Here is a 15,077-nt window from a genome sequence, read left to right as displayed (position 1 = left end):
GTTCGGTGGGCAGGACTGCCAGTGACTCTGAAACACAGCAGATATGGGGGAGAGGACCACAGATGGGATCTAAAGGAAGGGACCGCGTGACTCTGGGTCTTGTGGGCCACGGTAAGGCTTTTAGGTTGTATTTGAATTGCAGGGGGATGCCAGTGTGGGTTGTTAAGCATTCTTAAAATGATCTGCTTTATGATCTTTATGAGGAGTAAAATGATCTGCTTTATGACTGGAAATCAATGTGGCTTTGGGGCAGAGAATAGACTGGGTGAGGGGACAGGATGTGGAGGAATAGAAGCAGAGAATCCAGTCAGAAGGTGGACAGCTGTCCAGGGAAAGATGACATCATCTTGGACAAAGCTGGAAGCCCCGGAAGAGGTAAGAAGTGGTCAGATCTGGGATCTATTTGGGAGGTAGAGCTGAGAGGACCTGCTGATGGATCAGGTACCAGAGTGGGTGGGGAAATCAGGAACGAACGATTCTGAGGCTTGGAGCCTGTGCAGCAGGAAAAGTGATGCTGCTGCCGTGGAGATGGGAAGGGAAGAGGGCAGGTGGCAGGGTGGGCAGAGGGGGTCAGTGCATCTGCCTGGCTGTGGCCCTTGGCTGTAGGAATCTGGAGCTAGGGGAGAAGTTGCTACAAGAGAGAAATGTGAGATTCAGCGGCATACAGATGGTATTTCCAGTCTGAGTCTGAGTGAGATGATGGAGGGAGAGAGGGCAGGTAGGGAGAGGAAGACACCTGAGAGCTCTGGGCCTTTCTACCCTGAAGCCCACATGGAAGAGCGGGGAGCAGCAACTGAGACAGAGATGAGCCAGTGCAGGAGGAGGAAATCCAGGAGAGAAGGCCAGCCGTGGAAGTGAGCCCAGCTGGGGGAGTCTGCTGAGCGGGATGTGAATGGACCAGAGGCTTGGCAGCAGGGGGTTGTTGGTGACCATGACCAGAGTGGTCTCAAAGGAGTGATGGAGACAGAGGCCTGACTGGAGGACTGAGTGGTGGCCAGGGAGGAGAACCACAGGCCAAACAAGGACCACAGAGCCCAGAGGTGGGGATCTTGGGTAAAGGGCTGTTTGTTTTACGACTCTGCACGACTGTGTGTCCTTTGGCCTGATCACGTGCACGGCGGATGTGCGTGAGTGTATCCCTGTATCCCTGTGAAGGATCTGTGTGTCAGCCAGGCGTAGTCCTCCAGGTATGTGTGTCTGGGCGTCTGTACCCTGTCTGTGCTGCTGGGTGTACCTTTGCCACAGGAGGCACTGCAAGCCTGGGGGCCTAGGCACATTGCCCAGGGTTCCACCGAAGTGTTGGATCTGGTGCCCACTTATCCCAGTCTGCTGGGAGGGAGCAATGTGGAAGGGCCGGCCAGCAGGTGCAAGTGGGAGTGAGGGTGACCATGTTGTGTGCTATCCCCTTTTTCCTTCTCTTCCTCTAGGCTTTCTCTGTTCTAGAAGGCTGCCCCAACAAAAAGCGGGGGTAGAGGGGATGGTCAAGTCTTTCTTAAGGCTCTGAGGCCCAGCCTAGCTCAGCTCCTTCAGAAAAGTAGAGGTCACTCCTGAGCACACGGCTGTCCTAGGGAGCTGTGCTGTCACTTGTGGGCTCCCCACAGGCAGAGACGGGGGGCCAGAGTGGGCCAGGGCCACAACTCTGACCAGGATGTAGGGATAAACCAAAGCCTTTTTCCCCATGCCCACCTCTGCAGGCCTGGCCCACTCTGTCCCTGATCCTGGCACCCCTCCTAAGGCTAGGCTCTGGACCTGGTGTCTAGAACAAGAACAAGCCCAAGAACAAGCTTGTTCTCTAGCCCTGAACAAGCCACGTTCCACCTTCCTCAGGAAGCCAAAGTGGCCAGGTCTCTGCCCAGGGCCTGCATGACCACCGCTGTGAAGACTAGTTTTCCCCAGCCTATCAAGGCTCTTGGCAGCCACTAGGCCATAGTGGGTTACCCTCCCCTATGACCTCGGGACCTTCACCTTCATCCCACCTCCTCCATCCCCCTGCATTTTCCACTCATCAGGTAGAGCACAGGGTTTGGGAAAGTGAACTCAGGTGTAGTCACTTGTGACCAGATCCATGGGTGGGTGGCATTTGGGAGAGCAGGAGGGAGGGAACTGGCTAGGGAGGGAAGAGATGGATGGGAGCCCAAGGTACGAGGGGTAGGGGAGGGTCTGCACCCCTACCTCTGTGGGTCTGCCCCCTGCCTGCCCCCTCACACCCTCTGCCCCTGCAGAAGCTGAGGAACTGTACCAGAAGAGGGTCCTGACCATCACTGGGATTTGTGTGGCTCTGCTGGTGGTGGGCATCGTCTGCGTGGTCGCCTACTGCAAGACCAAGTGAGTTGTCGGCACTCAGGCCAACCAGGGGCTGCTTCTGTGGGGACAGGCTCTCCTCTCCAGTCCACCATGCCTGGCCTGGCGCCCCCCTTGCTCTTCTCCTCTGCCCCTTAGGGGCAGCTGGTGTGGGGCCAAAGGGCCAGGCCAAGAAGCAGGAACAGAGGGGGGAGAGACAGACCCCAGAGGACTGAACAAGACTGGTCATAAGCACAGGCATCGAAAGAAGACAGATCTGGGTTCAAATCCAACTCTGCCATTTCCTGTAACCCTATGGAAATTGATGAACCTCTCTGAGTCCTCATCTGTAAAATGGGCATGATCCTAGTATTGTACCTCAGAGCATCCTGCAGGGAGCATCTGCCCTGTCAAGTAGGCAGACACTGGGGCAGTGTCGGAGGTGGGGAAGCACAGAGAGGGAGGCCCCTTCTCAGGGAAAAAAGAGAGCTCAAAGGGAGTTGCCTGGCCCCACCCAGGAGCAGTCCAGGCAAGACACCTTCCAACACAGAGAAGGTGGAGTTGGGGCCCCCCTGAGTAGAGGAAAGGTGACATCAGAACCTTGGAGCAAGGGGCAGAAACGGGGCTGGACAATTCCAGCAAAACAAAGCAAGCTAAAAGACAAATGCCAGGGAGTATTGACTGTGTTCATGGAGTTTGAGCAGCCCAGGCTAGTTGGAGCAAAGGATGGGGGTCAAGAAAACAAGGTGCATGAGTCTAAAAGAACAGCTGGAGCCTGCATGGCACCATAGGGACTTGAATGTCAAGCTAGGGAGACTGGGTTTATCCTACAGATGGTAGGAAGCCATTGCAGGTTGTAAAGTGATGTAGTGCAGAGAGAGGATTGTCACATCTGTTCTTATCTAGAAAGCAGGAATCTGGGCATGACCACCATTTGGGGGCTGAGCCCTGGGGTCTTGGTTACTGCTGCCCCCATATATGAGATCAAAGGTCTTGCCAACCTTGAGATTTAGGGCCCAGGGAGCCTAGAGAGGAGACTGAGCCCACATAGGAAAACTGAGGCCCAAAACTGGGGCGGGGAAGCAAGCACCATGTTCTAACCTATAATACATTTACTCATTTAAACAAATTTTCATTCAACACCTGCTGAACAGACACCAGGCCCTGCACCAGGCAAATGGCCAGGGCTCTAAGCAAGAGGTGCGGGATCATGGGATGTATTTCGGGGGTGCCTAACTTCAGCTGGAGGGCAGGAAGGATTTCCCTGAAAAAAGGTGCATTGTAGCTGGGCCTGAGTCGAGCAGAAGTTAGCAGGTGAAGGGGCACGGAATGTGCTGCAATTAGATGCAAAGGCCCAGAGGCCAGAGAGGCACAGTGTCAGATCAGAAACACGCCCTCCAAGGATGAAGTGAGTGGGGGTGTGGAGAGAGAGTGCTAGGGAGAGGGACAGGATGCTGAAGACCCATGAAGGGTTTGTAGCAGGGGAGTGACATGATTAGACTTGTCGATTACAAAACAGATGTACTGAGCTCTTAACATGTGCCAAAGGAAAGAGGCCCCACAGGTCTTGTTTCCCTGACCGCAGCATCCTGTTTTATTTTCTTCATAGCACTTTGCTGAAAGTACTTGTTTATTTATTTTTATTATTTTTTATTTATTTTTATTATTATTAGGAGAGGCAGATGAGGTGTTTATCATCTGCCTCTCCTACTGGCCTGCAAGCTCCATGAGGGCAGAAACTATATCTGTCTCCTCTGCTCCAAAACTGCATCTTTGCTTTGTTCAGTCACTAAATCACATCTGACTCCTTGCGACCCCATGGACTACAGCCTGCCAGGCTCCTCTGTCCTTGGGATTTCCCAGGCAAGAATACTGGAGTGGAATGCCATTTCCTCCTCCAGGGGATCTTCCCGACCCAGGGATCAAACCTGCGTCTACTGAATTGGCAGGCGGCGAGTTCTGGCACATAGTAAAAACCCAATCAATACCAAATAAATGAATGAATGAGCAAGTGGGTCAGCACTGTATTGAATATCTTATCTACTCTTCATACTCAGTGGTCTTGGAAATGGATAGATGATCAGTCCATTTTACAGATAAGGAAAGTGGAGCATGGAGAGTTTAAGTAACTTGCCCAGAGTTACACAGCTAGAAAGTAGAGTTCTACTGTCTCAGCAGAGCCAAAGCTCATTACCACTACACTCAGGTACTGCTGAATGCAGGCTGGTAGAGATGATGTAGGGGTTGATTGAAGGGGTCCTGGCTGAGGGCAGCCTGAGCCCAGCAAGAGCAGTAGCAGGAGATGCCATGGCAGTCCAGGGCACAGGTAGCCCAGTTCCCTGGAGTGACAGCTAGGGGAGTTCATGCTTTGTGTGTGTCGTGGGGTATGGGGGTGCCAGGCTAATGCACCTTCTCCTGCAGGAAACAGCGGAAGCAGATGCATAACCACCTCCGACAGAACATGTGCCCTGCCCACCAGAACCGGAGCTTGGCCAACGGGCCCAGCCACCCCCGACTGGACCCTGAGGAGATCCAGATGGCAGATGTGAGTGGTGATCCCTGGACTCTGACCCCTCGCAGTAGAGACGGCCTTCTCATGCCCCCTGCAAGAATGCGCCAGGGAGGCAGCGACCCATCCTGGGCTCAGCCTTGCCTACTAGCCTGGCCTCGCCTCCCCAGGATGACTCAGCCTCACTTGGCCCACTTCCTCAAGGGAGGTCAGGGGCTGGACTTCCAGGGGCCACTCCTGCCCTAACACCGAGTTACATATCCAGTGGACCATCTTCCCCACCGCGTGAAGCTTACTGTCTCATTTCCCCGAGCCCACCAGGAAGGAGGGCCAACTTGGTCATCTGTCACTAACTGCCCCCTCAAACTCTCTGTTGCAGTATATCTCCAAGAATGTACCCGCCACAGACCATGTCATCCGGAGGGAAACGGAGACCACCTTCTCCGGGAGCCACTCCTGTTCTCCTTCTCACCACTGCTCCACAGCCACGCCCACCTCCAGCCACAGGTGGGCACCACCCAGGCCCACAGATCCTGGCAGACTCCTGTGTGCACACCCACAGGGCGTGCACATGCGCATCACACACCTGCCTGGGGACACACACAAAACTCCCTGGCCAGGCTGGGCTCTGTATTAAGGGTCCTAGTGAGCCAGAGGATGGAGGTGGGGAGGCTTCAAACCAGAACCCATCACCAAACGTCCATCCAGGTCAAGAAACAGGATTCCCGTTTCTAGTCTAAACCAGCCCCAGAGGAGCAACAGCGTCACTGTGCTCCCACCTAACATTTAGTTCTGTTTGGACGTCATTAGCACCACTTCCTCTGGCAAAAAGTGCCTGGTACCTCAAGTACCCACAGCTATTCAGTGTCCTCTCCTGAGGTTTCCACGTGAACCTAATCCACCTTAGCCTCTCCAGTGGTAGGGAAGCCTGTCTACACAAGCACAAAGTCATACAGCTCTAAAGAGAACATGGTTGACCCCTTTCTTCCCTGGGGAGTAGGGTCCCTGTATATTGGCCACTGGGTCTGGGTGGTTGCGGCAGGTATCCCGGGACCACGGGAGTGGAGGGGTCACAGCCGAGGAGACCAAGGGGAGGTTGCTGCAGGGAGGAAAGGAAGAGGGCTGTATGCACTGCAGCCCACTCACCCACAGGCCGTCAGCTCGCCTCCTCCCCAGACTGGGATTTAGCATTTACGACATTACACATCAGCCCAGAGTGGAGGGCAGTGAGCTGAGGGAGACTGAGAAGGAGTGAAGAACCAGGGCAGGGGTGGGCCTGGGACCACACGTGCTGGGCTGCCCTACCCCTTCCTGTCCCCTCATGTCACTCCCACCTGGCTTCTCCAGGCATGAGAGCCACACATGGAGCCTGGACCGTTCTGAGAGCCTGACCTCTGACTCCCAGTCGGGCATCGTGCTGTCATCAGTGGGCACCAGCAAGTGCAACAGCCCAGCGTGTGTGGAGGCCCGGGCACGGCGGGCGGCGGCCTACAGCCTGGAGGAGCGGCGCAGGGCTGCCGTGCCACCTTACCACGACTCCATAGACTCCCTGCGTGACTCCCCACACAGTGAGAGGTCAGTCTCCGTGACCTGCGCCCACTTCAGCCAGAGAGCTGGCACCACTGACCTGGGGCCGATCCTGTGGTCACTTCAGAAACACTCCAAAGAGCCTCATCCCTGTTTTTCAGATGGGCAAGCAAGGTCCCTGAAAAGTTCAATGTTCTGCTCAGGGTCATTAACACGTTAATGACAGGCTGGGACTCTAGCCAGTAGACTAGAGTGTTATGTGTTATGACTATTTAATTTAATTGTCCTACTAGGACACTTTTCAGAGTAGAAGAGAATGTTAGTAATAATCGCACTGGAACATCAGGAACAAACAGGGGCTGTCCTGGACAAACCAGAACATATGGTTGCCCTACGCTGGTGTCACCTAGAGGCCCCATGTCCCAGGAGAAACAGACACCAAGATCAAACAGATGAGAGAGTGGGAAGAGAGGCTGTCTATGAGGAAACTGATCAGTGCAGGATGGGAATGAGCCAAGAATTCCTGAGGCCCTGGAAGCATCAGCGACTAGGCCCCCATGGATCAAGATGCCATTGGGTTCCCAAGCAATGAATGCAGTGAGAACCAGGAAATCCCCTTCTTCCCTGACTCACAGGCAGGAGTCACAGGGGCCAGGCTGCCTCTTGCTCAGCCCTTACATGGCCCCTTGGCAAGTAGGATCTCTGGGAGGAGAGCAGAGAAAGGGGAATGGTACTAGGAACTCCTTAGATGGTAGAGAGTCTGCCTGCAATGCAGACAACCTGGGTGTGATCCCTGGGTAGGAGAGATCCCCTGGAGAAGGGAATGGCTACCTGCGCTATATTCTTGCCTGGAGAATTCCATGGATAGAGAAACCTGGAGGGCTACAGTCCATGGGGTTGCAAAGAGTCAGATACAACTGAGTGACTAACACTTCCATTTTCACAAGGAACTCCAGGCTAGGATGGAGAAGGCTCAACTCAGCCTATTCCATGCCAGCCACGGGCACAAACCACTGAAGCTCCCAGCTGCCCATGAAAAGTGCTAAACATAGAACACCCCACTAGGTCAGAGAAAGCCAGTCTGACCACAGGCTCTGAGAAGCGACTAGGTTTTTCTAATACTAACCTTTCCAAGCCCAGTTCCACCACCTGTGTGACTTGGGGCACGTTGATCACCTCTGTGCTTTGGTTTCCTCGGCTATAGAACAGTGAACATTATACCTGTCTTGTGGCTTTTATGAAGGCTACCTAAGATCAAGCGCAAAGCTCTTTGTCTGATACCTGACATGGAGCTGGTGCTTACTAGGTGGAGCTGTGGTTATCAACAGTAACAAGAGCAATAGAACTCCTTGATGGGTGGAGGTAGAAAGGTTGGGAGGACTTCTGGGCGAGGGGAACACCATGAGCAGTTCCAGCAGAGGCACTGAGGACAGAGCTGGTGAGTGAGGTGCCTCGAGGTATGGGGAGAGGGGAGCTGGGCGTAAGCAGGCAAGCTGGGGCTAGATAGACAGCCCTGGGTGGGTAAGCAGGAAGGGCCTCCTAAAGCAGAGATGTGACTTCAAAAGATTGTTCTGGGAAGTGCATAGGCTGAAGAAGGAAAGATCCTGGGGTGGGGCATGACCAGAGTGAACATCCAGTCCCAGGATGGAGTAGAGCAGGGTGGAAGGTATGATCCAGGAGAAAGGGAATGTATGGGTAAGACTTGATGGATGTACATGTGGAAAATGTGTAAGAGGGAAGACAGGGGAGTCAGATGATTCAGAAAGACAGTATAGGGACTTGAGCAAGCAGTGAGGTGCCCAGCTCTACCATTTGAAAGAGAGGCAAGGAGGTGGGAGTCCCTGTCCTGAGATAGACAATGGCTGGGCAAGAGGCTGGTTTACCCAGAAAGGGAAATGTGGAGAAAGAACAGGGACTGGTGCCTGGGACCCAGACTGGGAGATATTTGGAAGGGCAAACTTTTGAAGGAACTGGTGCTCTTTAGCTCCAAGCAGAGATGCTTAAGTGTGGTCTTGGTATCTGTGCTCTGGGCTGAGCTCCTACTTGAGGTGGGAGCAGTCACTTCCCTGAGGCAGATTTTAGCTTCACCTTAAAAGGGAATAGTTCCCCACTGTAGCCATCAGCCAAGGGATAACTGTCCCTGAGGGAAGGGGAGACCAAGTCACAGGGGTGGCTGAATGCAGGGACTAGAATGAGTAATTGGGCAGTATGAGTCCTGGTTTCTGCCTGTTGTTGTTCAGTCACTCAACTGTGTCCAACTCTGCAATCCTATGAACTGCAACACACCAGGCTTCCCTGTCCTTCACTATCTCCCAAAGTTTCTGCAAACTCATTTCCATTGAGTCGATGATGCCCTGCAACCAACTCATCTTCTGTCTCCCCCTTCTCTTCCTGCCCTCACTCTTTCCCAGCATCAGGGTCTTTTTCAGAGTCTGCTCTTCGAATCAGATGGCTGAAGTAAACTGGAGCTTCAGGATCAGTCCTTCCAATGAATATTCAGGACTGATTTCCTTTACAGTTGCCTGGTTTGATCTCCTTGCTGTCCAAGGGACTCGAGAGAGTCTTCTCCAGCACCACAGTTTGAAAGCATCAATTCTTTGGTGCCCAGCCTTCTTTATGATTCAACTCTCACATCCATACATGACTACTGGAAAAATCATAGCTTTGACTAGATGGACCTTTGTTAGCAAAATAATGTCTCTGCTTTTTAATTCTCTGTCTAGGTTTGTCATAGCTGTTCTCCCAAGGAGCAAGCATCTTTTATTTTTCATGGCTGCAGTCACCGCCTGCAGTGATTTTGGAACCTAAGAAAATAAAGTCTGTCACTGTTTCCATTGTTTCCCCATCTATTTGCCATGAAGTGATGGGACCAGATCACACGATCTTAGTTTTTTAAATGTTGACTTTTAAGCCAGCTTTTTCATTCTCCTCTTTCACTTTCATCAAGAGATTCTTTAGTTCCTCTTCACTTTCTGCCATTAGGGTGGTATCATCTGCATATCTGAGGTTACTGATATTTCTCCCAGAAATTTCGATTCCAGCTTGTGATTCATCCAGCCCAGCATTTTGCATGATGTACTCTGCATATAAGTTGAATAAGCAGGGTGACAATATACAGCCGTGATGTACTGCTTTCCCAATTTGGAACCAGTCCATTGTTCCATGTCTGGTTCTAACTGTTGCTTCTTGTCCTGCATACAGGTTTCTCAGGAGGCAGGTCAGATGGTCTGGTATTCCCATCTCTTGAAGAATTTTCCACAGTTTGTTGCCATCCCCAGTCAAGTCAATAAAACAGGACTAGAGTTTTTCTGGAATTCTCTTGCTTTTTCTGTGATCCAACAAATGTTGGCAATTTGATCTCTGGCTCCTCTGCCTTTTCTAAATCCAGCTTGTGTATCTGGAAGTTCTCAGTTCACCTACTGTTGGAGCCTAGCTTGAAGGATTTTGAGCATTACTTTGCTAGCACATGAAATGAGCACAACTGTGCAGTAGTTTGAATACTCTGGCTTTTGCCCTTCTTTGAGATTAGAATGAAAACTGATCTTTTCCAGTCCTGTGGCCACTGCTGAGTTTCCCAAATTTGCTGGCATAATGAGTGCAGCACTTTAATAGCATCATCTTTTAGGATTTGAAATAGCTCAGCTGGAATTCCATCACCTCAGCTAGCTTTGTTCATAGTAATACTTCCTAAGGCCCACTTGACTTCACATTCCAGGATGTCTGGCTGAGTGATGGTGAGTGATCACACCATTATGGTTATCCAGGTCACTGAAACCTTTTTTATACAGTTCTTCTGTGTATTCTTGCCACCTCTTCTTAATCTCTTCTACTTCTGTTAGGTCCTTACCATTTCTGTTCTTTATTGTGCCCATCTTTGTGTGAAATTGTTCCCTTGATACCTCTAATTTTCTTGAAGAGATCTCTAGTCTTACCCATTCTTCTCTATTTCTTTGCATTGTTCACTTAAGAAGGCTTTCTTGTATCTCCTTGCTATTCTTTGGACTGCAAGGAGATCCAACCAGTCCATTCTGAAGGAGATCAGCCCTGGGATTTCTTTGGAAGGAATGATGATAAAGCTGAAACTCCAGTACTTTGGCCACCTCATGCGAAGAGTTGACTCATTGGAAAAGACTCTGATGCTGGGAGGGATTGGGGGCAGGAGGAGAAGGGGACGACAGAGGATGAGATGGCTGGATGGCATCACTGACTCGATGGATGTGAGTCTGGGTGGACTCCGGGAGTTGGTGATGGACAGGGAGGCCTGGCATGCTGCGATTCATGGGGTCGCAAAGAGTCAGACATGACTGAGCGACTGAACTGAACTGATTCTTTGGAACTCTGCCGTCAGTTAGGTGTATCTTTCCCTTTCTTGTTTCCTTTTCACTTCTTTTCTCAGCTATTTGTAAGGCCTCCTCAGACAACCAGTTTGCCTTCTTGCATTTCTTTTTCTTGAGGATGGTTATGGTCACCACTTCTTGTACAGTGTTACGAACCTCTGTCCATATTCTTTGGCACTCTATCAGATCTAATCCCTTGAATCTGTTTGTTACTTCCACTGTATAATCATAAGGGGTTTGATTTAGGTCATACCTGAATGGCCTGGGTTCACATCCCAGCTTGACCACTTCCTGGCTGTGTGAACCTTGAGTAAGTCACTTAAATCTTTTGAGTCTGTATGGCATTAACAGACGCCTCTTACAGATTTACTGTATTAGATGAACTGGTACACGTAAAATGCCCCAGCCTAAGCCTGATCCAAAGTAACCATTCAGGAACACTGGTGACTGTGAACATCCCCACAACCAAGGACCACTGATATGTGTATGGAATCACCCAACAATGCTATGGAATGACCACTGTGTTTATTCCTGATTCACAGATAAGTAAACTGAGGCTCAGAGAAACTAAGGAAATTGCTTAGGGTCACAGGAATACCAGCATGGCTCCTGCGGGAGGGATCCTAGGCTAGACTACTGCTTTGCATCAGGTCTTCCCCATCCCCTGGCCACCAGCCCATGTCTCTGCCTCTCCCCGCAGGTACGTGTCTGCCCTAACTACGCCTGCGCGCCTCTCTCCCGTGGACTTCCATTACTCGCTGGCTACGCAGGTGCCGACTTTTGAGATCACGTCCCCCAACTCGGCGCACGCCGTGTCGCTGCCTCCCGCCGCGCCCATCAATTATCGCCTGGCGGAGCAACAGCCGCTCCTGCGGCAACCGGCGCCCCCTGGCCCGGGACCGGGGCCTGGGCCCAGCGCGGACATGCAGCGCAGCTACGACAGCTACTACTACCCCGCAGCAGGGCCGGGGCCGCGGCGAGGGGCCTGCGCGCTGGGCGGCAGCCTGGGAAGCCTGCCCGCCAGCCCCTTCCGCATCCCGGAGGACGACGAGTACGAGACCACGCAGGAGTGCGCGCCCCCGCCACCGCCGCGGCCGCGCGCCCGCGGCGCGTCCCGAAGGACATCGGCGGGGCCTCGGCGCTGGCGCCGCTCGCGCCTCAACGGGCTGGCGGCTCAACGCGCACGCGCGGCGCGGGACTCGCTGTCGCTGAGCAGCGGCTCGGGAGGCGGTTCGGCCTCGGCCTCGGACGACGACGCGGACGACGCGGACGGGGCGCTGGCTGCCGAGAGCACGCCTTTCCTCGGCCTGCGCGCGGCGCACGACGCGCTGCGCTCGGACTCGCCGCCGCTGTGCCCGGCGGCCGACAGCAGGACTTACTACTCCCTGGACAGCCACAGCACGCGGGCCAGCAGCAGACACAGCCGCGGGCCGCTCCCACGGGGCAAGCAGGACTCGGGGCCCCTCTAGGGCCCCCGCCGCCCCCTCCGCCTCGCCTGCCCCACTGTCTTTAAGGAGAACAGAGACCGCCGACTGGAGAGAGAAAGGAGGAAAAAAAGAAATAAAAATATTTTTATTTTCTATAAAAGGAAAAAGGTATAACAAAATGTTTTATTTTCATTTTAGCAAAAATTGTCTTATAATACTAGCTAACGGCAAAGACGTTTTTATAGGGAAACTATTTATATGTAACATCCTGATTTACAGCTTCGGAAAAAAAAAAGAAACAACAAAAAAAAGAGATGGGCCAATTTTTTGACTCTTTAATAGAAACCTATATTGTGGTGCCTTTTGCTGTACGCTAATCTGGAGCTCCTGGAGAGAAGTGTGGGTTGTGGGGTTGGGGGAATGTAGGATCCCAAGCTGGCGGGGGGCAGGGGTGGGGGGCGGTGAAGAGGAACCAGAGAAAAGAGGCCATGTTGTTTGGGTTCCGGTGGGGGCGTGGGTAGGAGGGTCGCAAGAAAGAAAGTGAGGTCCGGAGTAGCTTTTGCCCCCTCGTAAGATCTGGAGTTCTGGTCCCCCTTAGCTGTGGGTGGGGATCCTAGGCTTGGAACTAGAGTTGGGGTCAGGTAAAGTCCAGGGGGAGACTAAGGCCCAGCGACAGCAACCAGAATGGGGAGGGGGCCTCCCCGCTCCTCACAGCTGCTAAGGAAGGGGGCTCTGAGAAAGAGGTCTTCGCAACAGCCTCTGCGGGGGAGGGAGCAGCTCTGCCAGGGCCCCAGTGTTCGCGGCTCCTCCCCTGTGGCCTCCAGGACGCCCCTCCGTCCTCTGCAGCACCTTCGTTTACAGGTCGTCTTTTCTATTTTACGCCTGCATGTCCTTTGCATTTCAGATTCTTTAGATTGGATGCATGGTCACACTGGGACCGAGAAGAGCCACTCAACAGTGTATTTGATTCCCCTTTTAGCAATAAAGTAACACCATTTCCTTCTCACAGCCGGACTCCCATCCCCCACCCCACCTATGACTTCCACTTCCTCTCCAGCCCTGACCTCCCCACCCCACAAAACTGGGTCCACTGCTAATTTGTCAAAAAGGTAATTGTTTAAAAAAACAACAACAAAAAACCCTAAACAAATGGGAACCCTGCCCCTTGAAATGTCCAAACACCTGACTGTTGACACTTGAACATTTTTATATTATAAATAAAATCAGAAATAACTCATGTTTGACTGTGTGTGCCTAGCCCCTAGGTGAGGAGGGAAGACAGAGGATGAATACCTGTGATAGAGATGGATGGATGTTGGTGTGGAGGTTGGAGAGAGCAAGACCAGTTCCTGGGAGGAAGTGTGTTAGGCACTCAGTCGTGTCTCTTTGCAACCCCATGGACTGTAGCCTGCCAGGCTCCTCTGTGCATGGGATTCTCTAGGCAAGAATACTGGAGTGGGTAGCCATTCTCTTCTCCAGGGGATCTTCCAGACCCAGGGATTGAACCCTGGTGTCCAGCATTGCAGGCAGATTCTTTACTGTCTGAAGCAGTTAGCGGGAAAGAGACCCTCCCTGGCTCCAACTCCCAGAATGGGATCCAACCCTCCTCCCTGTTCTGAGAACATTCACCAGGTGTCCCCCAGCACGTGTCCCCCAGCACCTCTCCCCTACCACCCCATAGCTGCTGGGGAACCTGGCCAAGGGGCTGATGCAGATTACTCTGCTTTGAGCTCAGCCTAAGAACGCTGGCCCAGTTCCTGCCTTGGAGCTCCAGGGGGCAGAATGAGGCAAGAGTTTCCGGGCCTAGGTGGGTGAGAAGGGAAGGGTTGTAAGGTTGGCACTGGAGCAGCTGAGGCAAGATGACCCTTGGGGCCTCAGGCATGTCACAGGCAAAGTCTGGACATGAAAATGGCATAATGGGTACCCTCAGCTGCCAGGAGGTGCTGGGGTTTTTTATACCCCCTCAAAGCCAGGGCCTGTCTAAACTTGCAGTCTCTGATGGAGAGTACATGATCTCAGGCATGGAGAAGGCAGATGGAGGTCCAGGGTGAGCCTTTTTCCTCATTGATTAATGCTACTAAGTCAGTACCCAGCACTAGGAACCATTAGATTCAAGCCAGACACAAAGGAGTCAGCTATCCAAAGAGTTCAGGTGGTTGATGTGTGAGGGTACACACAATGAGCCCAGAACTTGTGTGGTCAGTTCAGAGACCTACCGATAAGAAGGATGAAGAGGCCTAGGGTTGAAACGGCTTGGGTATCAAGAGGGCCTGAATTCACAAATTCCAGCTCTGCTGTGTGACTTCTCTAGGCTGCACTTTCCCTCAGCTGGGAAATGGTGATGCTAATACCTACCTCAAAGCATTGCTGTAGAGATTATATAAAGCACCCAGGATTGCTTCTGGCATGTGATAAATGCCTATTAGTGGCAAATTTGATGATGGTGATGACCATATCCTGTGCTTTGCATTCTTGACTCACACAGAGAGTGGCAAAAACTGGATGAAGGGGAGATGATATAGAAAAGTAAACAACTAGACATGTATTTATGTGGGGACATGGGGCGGGGGTGGGGGGAGAACCTGTTACAAAGAAACAAAGAAAATTAATGAACTAAGTGCTACACAAAGCTGCAAATCATTGACTTCTCCAGCCCCTATCTGATGATCTCATCCAGATCATTGTGCTAGCTCTGAGTTTGCTGTTGGCTTTAAAATTTTCTGAGAGCCAGTAATATCTCTGTGTGATTTATGATCTATATGAAAACCCAGAATTAATTCTGAATGAACCTCTTGGTGAGCCCATTGCCCTTTTCATGACCCAGTTTTATGTCCTTATTTGACCTTTCTGAGGGCCTGAGTTACCTACCTTCTAAAATTTCACCCAGAAACCACTTTCCTGACTCCAGTGAGCACACTGACCTCTTAATGACCCCAAGTAATTATGAATGACCTCTCTATGACCCCAACTAATTGTGACTGACCTCTCAGTGAACCC

General features: G+C 52.1%; 1 protein-coding gene across 4 annotated transcripts in view; it reads left to right on the top strand.

Moving 5' to 3' along the window:
• Positions 1–13,317, top strand: part of NRG2 (neuregulin 2) — a 195,289-nt gene extending 181,972 nt beyond the window's left edge. For all 4 annotated transcript variants that reach the window (XM_024995211.2, XM_003586310.6, XM_024995210.2 and 1 more), the window contains 5 exons: positions 2,223–2,325; positions 4,702–4,825; positions 5,169–5,296; positions 6,137–6,364; positions 11,354–13,317. In XM_024995211.2, coding sequence (XP_024850979.1) covers positions 2,223–2,325; positions 4,702–4,825; positions 5,169–5,296; positions 6,137–6,364; positions 11,354–12,122 — 1,352 coding nt within the window. In that variant the 3' untranslated portion in view covers positions 12,123–13,317. The remainder of the gene's footprint in view (positions 1–2,222; positions 2,326–4,701; positions 4,826–5,168; positions 5,297–6,136; positions 6,365–11,353) is intronic.
• The last annotated feature ends 1,760 nt before the right edge of the window (positions 13,318–15,077 follow it).

Source organism: Bos taurus, chromosome 7 (assembly GCF_002263795.3).
Source record: "Bos taurus isolate L1 Dominette 01449 registration number 42190680 breed Hereford chromosome 7, ARS-UCD2.0, whole genome shotgun sequence".
Lineage (NCBI taxonomy): Eukaryota > Metazoa > Chordata > Mammalia > Artiodactyla > Bovidae > Bos > Bos taurus.
Note: the sequence above shows the minus strand (reverse complement) of the source record. Positions and strands in the feature narration are given on the sequence as shown.